The sequence below is a fragment of the Ischnura elegans genome, chromosome X (assembly GCF_921293095.1).
Source record: "Ischnura elegans chromosome X, ioIscEleg1.1, whole genome shotgun sequence".
Taxonomy (NCBI): domain Eukaryota; kingdom Metazoa; phylum Arthropoda; class Insecta; order Odonata; family Coenagrionidae; genus Ischnura; species Ischnura elegans.
The window spans coordinates 54,376,714-54,385,932 of NC_060259.1; the positions used below are offsets into that span (position 1 = coordinate 54,376,714).

The 9,219-nt window shown below is 40.1% G+C and overlaps 1 protein-coding gene across 1 annotated transcript; it reads right to left on the minus strand.

Annotated features, from left to right (window-relative positions):
• Positions 1–382: 382 nt before the first annotated feature.
• On the minus strand, positions 383–5,791 carry LOC124171158. The gene is made up of 4 exons (XM_046550297.1): positions 5,704–5,791; positions 4,185–4,268; positions 650–1,124; positions 383–494 (listed from the first exon to the last, which is right to left on the minus strand). Exons 1-4 carry the CDS (start codon positions 5,789–5,791, stop codon positions 383–385), a joined length of 759 nt encoding a protein of 252 aa, XP_046406253.1.
• Positions 5,792–9,219: the final 3,428 nt, after the last annotated feature.

The following is a 9,219-nucleotide window of genomic DNA, read 5'->3' on the forward strand; positions in this document are numbered from 1 at the left end:
CTGAATAGCACGCCCTATCGTGACGCGTAAAAAAAAAGTTTGAAACACGCGCCGAGATGTGCATTCAAACTTCGCGGCAGCCTTGGACCACTGGCTATTTTTTACAAGTTACTTAACTATTTTTTCGAGGAAATAATCTCAAACTAATGCCACAACTTGGTCCGCCCCCCCTAGACCATGGCTTGCCTCCCCTAGTTATGATCCTGGGTACGCCCTTGCTTCCATCAAATAAGTAGCGGAAACAATGACAGGGTCATTGGTAAGTCATTTAACTGAACAAACAACAAATTCATTTAAATGAGAAGAAATCCATTCACGAGAAATTTTTAAAATTTATATTTACAGGAAATGGGTCAATCAATATATACATAAAGTAAAAAAATTAAGTTTGTCTTCCATTATTCGTGATATATTCCCTATGCATGTCATTCCTCTCTCTCTGAATTGCAATGCTTTCTTTCAATTGCTCCGCAATGACATTGAGCGCCTCCACTCTATATGGAAAGAAGAGAAAAAAGTTAGGTCATTATCTTGAGGTGTTTACGAACCAGCTACATTTATAGACTACATTCTATACCCATGAATGGTAACTTATTCCAGAAAGACAAGTGATTACATAAATGAGTTCAGTATCTGTAATAATTAGTACCTTTTCCTCTCTAACTCCTCATTAACATTCCTCCTTTCTGCCAGGCGCTTCCACCTGCTGGGCAGGGCTGGAGGAGTACTGAGGAGGGGGCCGTGACCCCCCAACACCTCCGATGACGGACTGGCACCAGCCACACTTCTTTCCGCCCTAACCCCAGTGCCCTCCATCTCCGGTATGTTTACAGTCTCGTCATTTGCCATTAAGTCCGTCATGAGGTCGTAATATGGCCAGTTTACCGCGTTTCGGCCGGTGGCGTTCTTACTCTGCTTCACCTTTATGAATGTCCTTTTCAAATTCCTAAATTTGCGGTCCAATAGGTCATGTGTGATGTTCGTCATACCGGAGCGGCTGAACACCAGGGCTATCTCCTTCCATAAAGCTGCCTTTCTAACTTTGGGGTCACGGAACCTACCTAGCCTCTCCCGGTACTCCTCCAGCATCATCAGTATCTTTCTCTGATCCCATTCCTTAGCATCTGTAAGTCAAAGATAATCAATCAGAAAAGACATAACCACATGAAAGCCAATTGGAGGGGGGTGAACAAATAAAATCGTATCCGGCTCGATTTTGTGGAAGTTCTTTATATCCATGATAAAAAGAAGAGCACAATGGTAATTTCCACACTTTTAATGTCACAACTCAGCAACCGACAATGGTTTCAACACGTAAGTGTCATTTTCAAGGTGAAAAATCCAGTACTCTCTCGGTATATATACCCAGGCCAAGGTAGGAGGTGGGTGCATATGGAATTAGGTGTGGGGGAGTGGGAGGGGAAACGGTTTTGGTGAACAAGTGAGTGAAGGACGAAAACATACATCGAGTGGATCGGAGTGAAGGTCAGGGTTTTGACGTCATGGGGATAAATTTTAACAAAGGAGAGTCAGTACAAAATAAAACATCATTACAAAGTCCATCCGGGCTATTGGCAATTTCGAATTTTTCCATAAAATCTAGTTTAGGCCCTTTGTCAATATAATGTAAAATATGTATGCCAAATTGCTAAAATGGTTACAGAGGCATAAATGATTAGCGAAACAAGATTTCCCATCATTGTATATAAAACTTCTTCTATGTTCCTTCACTCTGTCTTTGAACCTTCTTCCAGTCTGACCAACATAACAAATTCCACAATCGTCACATTTTAATTTATATACTCCACTTTTGTCCATTCGATTATATTTGTCCTTAGAATTAAATAAAATCTTGTATATTAAATTATAATCTAGAAATATTCATGGACAATCTGGAGTATAAACTATTCAGCTCTAGTAACCCCCTTTTGACTAATGTACTATATTGGTTTAGATATGTAGACGATATTTTATGTTTATGGACGGGCTCATCACGCCAATTAAATAATAACGCCTGGTTTCTCTCAGCAAAAGTCATAAGAGATGGCCCATACCGAAAATTAGAACGCGACCCAACGTCTCGCTTCAAGAGGATAACCACAGAAGCCATCAAGAAGCACATGGGGATCCAGAAGTCAGAAAGAAGCTGATACCACAAGACCCAAAAACTCCTTGTATTTATGGGTTACCCAAAATACATAAGGAAAGTATACCGCTAAGACCTATCGCTAGCGCCATAGACGCCCCACCGTACAAGCTGGCCAAATATTTAGCAAACATTCTACAACCTAAAGTAGAGGAAGCCAAATCGTACGTGAAGAACTCACAGTATTTCCTGCAAATCATAAAGGACATATAAGTGAACCCGGAGGACATTCTCGTCAGTTTTGACGTCACGTCACTTTTCACGAATATACCTGGAGAGGAGGCGGTCCAACTAATAGAAGAAATGTTCGACAAGAGCATCGCTTCTCTGACATCTATTTGCCTGCACAGCACTTTCTTCCGATGGCAAAACAATTTCTACGAACAAGTTTCAGGGGCGGCGATGGGATCTCCCATCTCTCCAGCAGTGGCGAATATTTATATGGAACACTTGGAAACAGTGGCAATCAAAAATGCAACGCATAAACCCAAAATTTGGTTAAGGTATATAGACGACACTTTCATAATTTGGACGCATGATCGACAGAAGTTAGAAGAATTTTTTAAATATTTAAATACCCTTAACAGCAATATCAAATTCACTATGGAGATAGAAGAATCCGGAAAATTGCCATTTCTCGACGTCTTGGTGAAGAAGAATGACAACGGAAGCCTAGGCCACGCCGTGTATAGAAAACCGACATCAACAAATCGGTATCTCCATGCCAGTTCTCATCACCACCCTGCTCAATTAAACGCTGTGATGACCTCTCTAATTGAACTTTCGATCCGGCTGAGTGACTCGAAGAATCTATCTTCAGAAATTATTAAGCTGAAATCCATCCTACGTCTTAATGGCTACGACAACGGAGCTATATCCCGCAATTTTAAAAAGATTATCAACAAGGACAACAGGAACGATTCCCAAGACGCAGAAGACATCATTAACCAAAAGAAATCCTTCCTCCCCTACGTGAAAGGAACGACGGATAAGATCGGTAACATCCTCCGAAAATTTGACATTAAAGCCATTTTTAAACCACACGCAAATGCCAAGGATAGGACGCCACTTCAGATGGAAGGAGTATACGAAATCCCCTGCCGATCGTGCGAGAAGTAGTACATCGGAGAAACGGGACGAACAGTCAAAACTCGGATAGAAGAACACAAGCGAGCCATTCGACTGGGCTACCCTTCAAAGTCAGCCGTAGCGGAGCACGAAGCCACCGGACATGCGATCGACTTCGAGAAATCAAGAGTCATCGCGAGGATAAAACATTTTAAAACCCGACTCATCCGCGAGGCCATAGAAATAAAGAAAAAATAGAACAACTACAATAGAGATACCGGATTAAGGATCAGCAATACTTGGAACCCAGTCATCCGCAGCATTTCGTTATCTTCCCCCTCCAGTCCTAACTCCTCACACCCTCCGCCCACCCCTCCCACCTGAAATATATAAAAAGGCAGCAAAAACCAATCCCAAGATTATTCCCTTGTAAAGGTGACCAGCAGTCGGTCGCGAAACGTCGGGGCAATCTCCAGTACGACACGCGGCATACACCCGTATGTGAGTTATTTTTAACACACCTTAAGAGGATTTATAAACTTCACAATCATACTGAAAATGCAATGTGCGTTCAAACCATTCTTACAAGCAGCAAGTGCTAACTAGGCTTTTACAAGCCAAATGAAAGAGTTATTACATATGGTCAAGGGTTTCTCAATCTAATCCCAGACCTTAAGCAAGCCCTTTTTTGCATGGGGCAAAGATAATGGAGACAAGCAGTAATCATGAATGGAGCTGGTGACCTTTGATCCACCAAAGTCTTTACGGTAGTCAGATGCAATTAAGTTAATATTAACTGTTGGTAAGGTAATTGAAGGCACATTGTTAGACAGAAACATAAACAGAAGACGATGACACAGTGTGGCTTGGAGATGTAATAAAGGCCGAAAACACATGGAAAAATTATAAATGGATATAATTTTGTTATAATGTCATTTTTTACCCTCAACAATCATAGTAGCTTACAAACCTTGTAGCTCCGCCTCTGCCTCCACCGGATGCGCCTCCAATGACGCAAAGTGATCGCACAACATTTTTGCAGCACGCTCAGGGTCTGGGGAAAGTGGTAGAACACAGTTAATTACATAAATTGAAAGAGTCATTTTCGTAATGACCACCTTTCTAGACTTTAAAGCTAAAGATTACTATATTTGGTCGAGGTGTAGAAATGTGATGCAACCAATGAAATTGCAAATACACCAAAACCAGGGCGACACTTCTTTCCAGCATCCAAGGAGCAGAAAACTTGTGATTGACAATCCTCGAAACGAGAAGGTGCAGTCAAGGTAGGAAATGAAGTTCCCATGACTTAATGTTAATCCAGTACCTAACCCCTGGCAATGAACATAAATAGATAGCAATGACTTTTCTTGGAGTTCATAAGAAATTTCTGAAGAATTGGAAATACATTTCAACAACTAGGTTATCCCTTTCGCAGGCAATGCTACATCTGACCTTCATGTACTACTACGAGACAGTGGCGCAGCGATGGGAGTATTAGGGGATAAACCGCCCCCCAAGAACTGAGTAATTTTAAAATGTAATCAGTTTTGGATTAATTGCATAAATATTACTTGTAAAATAATGTAAGGATTACTAAGATATCCCTCAGAAAGCCGAAAAACATACCATTTTTAACCATTCATCTTTTAAAAAATTCTGGGCACCCACACCACCCGTATTCAACACACCAGGGTTAGTTGCCCCTAAAACGCACCCAGCCTTAATTTCTAGGCTGCGCGCCTATTACGAGGTACCGTGCAAGCCACCACCAGGGTGTATGGCAGGGGGCGATACCGACCTGGCCCACGGCTAATTTCCACTGCAGAATAACGCTTCGGCTCCCTTATGCCTTATCACTGACCTATATCATTGTAGGCATTTAATGCACGCGATTAGGAATTCGTGCCACCTGGGGTGCGGTGGGGAACACTGAATTTGAGCACGACGAAAATAATCTTAAGTGCTTACCACAATAATCACAACATCAGGTAAAACATCAAAATATTAAATTAGATAAATAGTTAAAACGCTACACCGTTCGCCGGATACCAAACCTATACATACCCCGTCCCCATTACCAGCAAAACCGAAGTTACCATGAGTGCATGAAATGATATGGAAAGTATAATTTCAAAATTTCAAGTCACAGACAAGCGTTTTGGCTCCCTTGCGGAATACGTCACATTGTGGGCATCTAATTTTTGCAGGTACGTATTTTCAATAACTATACCGTGCCACGTGAGGAGGGTAACAGCAAAGTCTTGAACGGAGGAAAGAATCTTAAGGAATTATCGCAATAACCATTACTTCATGCTATCCATGTTGGTGTGATTTATAATGAAATCACTAAAACTAACAGACACCAAAGTGTTATTCACATAAGTTCCTCACCACTATAAACGAAGTTCCCCACAAAATACATGAGGAGATACGGAAAATATTATTTAATTCTTACTTAAATAATAGTAAAAGGTATTATATCTCACCTGATTGTAATTCCTGGTGGAAAATAGGCGATCCGTGGACCTGATAAATTACTCCATCCACAACATAGTTGTGGCAAGGGGGCGACATACCCATAAGGATAATGCGTATAGGTTTTGATACATCAGTGCCATCTATGCCAGTGGTCCAAGGCTGCCGCGAAATTTGAATGGACATCTCGGCGCCTGTTCTTTTACGCGTCACGATAGGGCGTGCTATTCAGGCTTAATAATGCTACTGCGATTGCGAGAAACTTAAAAGCAATGAATGTAGGAAAATCTTCCTGATGAACTTCCCCAGGTTACTTAACTAGTAACCATAATACAAGATTCATGTACAAAGTCAACTGGCGATCTGGTGGTTGGTAAGAATAATGATCTCGGAAACTTACTTCAGTGGACATTGGTATTTATTGATACAATAACTGGTAAAAGAAATACAACAATAACAATTTCAATTTGACATACTAGAGATGAAATCTGTGGAAGTTAACAATTCTACAAGCACATGAGATGCACAAGCAACAAATATCAATTACAACATGAGATAGCAGCCTTTGCGTAATAGGAGAAAGATTCCATTACTTAAGTAAACACTCCACAGTTACAGACAAAGAGGGTGACCCAGTATTCCTTGAGGTAGATGTATCTTGCAACACCTCTGGGACAGGGAAAATAATGCTAATCCTGAAACCATAGACCATAACATTACTTCACTAGAAATAAGCATGCAATTTTGAATATCATTTCATGGAAGATAATTATTTAATTATGAAAGGAGAAGGACATTATTTCGTAGGAAGTAGTTCATGACGAGTACCCATTAAGATAGCATATGTCGGCAGAGGAGTCTTAAAATGAAAGGTTCTTGTAAGTTAATATCCATCACTTATACGAAAGAAAGTATCCCAAAAGTAGAAAACAAGAAAAGTGAAGAATATTTTATACCAATGTAGTAGAAATTAAGTTCTTACTTCAAAGGGAAAGAGATTAAAGTTTTAAGAAATGTAAACATCGTAGAACACTTAATGAATAATGCTCAATTAATGACAATTAAACAGTTGAAAGGACAGAGTTGAAATAGCAAATTACATACATAACCAACAAAATGATTAGCATTAAACAAACCTAAGAATAGCACTAGCGATAAATGAGTAGTTTGAACACTAGAAAAACTGCAAGTACAATGAAACACATACCTATTGAAATATAAGGAATACAAGACACCATAAAATTTTCAAAACATGAGAAAAGGTTAGCTAATCACAGGTTGAAATCAAAATGGAATAATGAAGGAAACAGAATTACTCACACTTTCATCACCAAATACATTTCATACCCACGCAATTTAGCAATAACCAAGATCATTGAGACTCGTATCCTTCATCGAGCACATTCCAAAATCGTAAGGGACACTGTAAGCAATAAAAAAAAGTCTGCAGTTAACACTAATGACTATCAATAAGCCTCAATATCACGTTTGTTTACAGCGAGATTCAATATGGCAGCCCCCAGTTCGTTACTGCTCAGAAAAACAGGCTACACCAGCGCCTCTATGTTGGGTAGGCCGTTGGACCACTGGGGCTCCGGAAAAATCAAAACAAAAGAGGTTTTGTTGTAAATAGTTACTGGGGGGACGATGGTTTGAGATTCAGGAGGAGTGGTAAATGAACATGACCACACGTGTTGAATAACATGGCGAAACTGCGGTTTATTAAAAGAACCAACTTCCGGTGAAGAACAAAAACAAATGAATACAGTAATACGATAGTTGGGAGATTACCAGCCATATTCAAACAAAAACAATCACAACACTCTCCCTTAATCTACCAACTTTACATTGCATTTTTACAATTAACCATACCCAGAGGAATAATGCACTTGCGGTGTGCAGTCACATTAAGTGCCTTAGTAAACACATCGGCAATCATTTTTTCAGATTCCATGTAATTGAGGACAACCTTCTTATGCTTAACAAGTTCCCTGATGTGATGAAACTTCACTTCTATATGCTGAGTGCGAGCATGCAATCCATTGTCAGAGGCTAATTTTAGTGCACTCTGGTTATCATTCCATAAAAGAATTGGCCCCTTCCTACCACATAACTCAGAGAGTAACCCCTTCAAGTAAGTGGCCTTCCTACCTGCAGAGTCAATGGCAATATACTCTGCCTCGGTTGAAGACAAGGCAGTTACACTTTGTTTTTTTACTCTCCCAGCAGATTGGTCCACCAGCAGACACAAAAACATACCCAGTCACTGATTTTCTGTTGACGTCATTAGCAAATGACGCATCAACAAAACCACAAACATCCGGATTATTCTCAGTCCTTTGGAATTCTATTCCTGCATCATTTGTTCCTTTTAAATACCTTAACACTCTTTTCACACACTGCCAGTGTTCATTTCCATAGCAGTTGTTGAACTGGCTGAGGTAATTGGTAGCATAGGATATATCAGGCCTGGTACACACTGATAAATACAGTAAACTTCCAATCACTTGTTGGTAAGGTACACTATCACACGTTATCGATTCACCCTTGGTCAGTCGAGTGCCAGGAACCATAGGGGTTGACACAGACTTACATTCTGCCATCCCCACCTTACTCAGCAAGTTCAAAATTACCTGTTTTTGGTTCAACTTTACTTTACCATTACCCATTTCTACCCTCATTCCCAGGCAATCCACGACTGATCCTAAGTCTTTTACCTTAAAACAAGAGTGGAGCTTTTGTTTCAGTTTCTCAGCTTGAACTTCATCATTAAAGAATACAAAAAAGTCATCAACATAGACACATATTATAACCATGGATGCACCATCTCTCCAAAAATAAACACAAGGCTCATGTTGAGATTTCTTAAAACCAACACTTAATACGACTTCATCCATTCTCTCATACCAGGAACGAGAAGCCTGTTTCAGGCCATAAATGGCCTTCTTTAACTTATACACTTTACTTGCATCTGAAACAAAACCTTCCGGTTGGTACATGAAAATGTCTTCACTTAGTGAACCATTCAAAAAGGCTGTGGAAACATCCAAGTGATGTATATGCAAACCATGAGCAACAGCAATTGAAAAACACAATCTTAAGTTATCATGTCTCACCACAGGAGCAAAAGTGTCAAGATAATCAATACCATAACGCTGAGAGAAACCCTTAGCTACCAGGCGAGCCTTAAACTTGTCCACTTCTCCCTCCCCATTCCGCTTCAATTTAAAAACCCATTTGCATTGCACTATATTTCCACCCTTAGGTCTGTCTACAAGATCCCACACATCGTTTTCCTGAAAAGAACTGATCTCTCTTTCCATAGCTTCTTTCCAATGAATTTTATCAGTACCATTTAAAGCCTCGGTAACTGATGTAGGTTCTACCTTTTCATCACATGCTAAATATAACTCAAAACCAGGAAATTCCTTCCTTTGCCTTTCCCTCATAGGATACCTCCTTTCACCTTCATCGACATTATTTCCAGGATTTATTTGCACCTCATTTGCATCCGCAAAAGACAGATT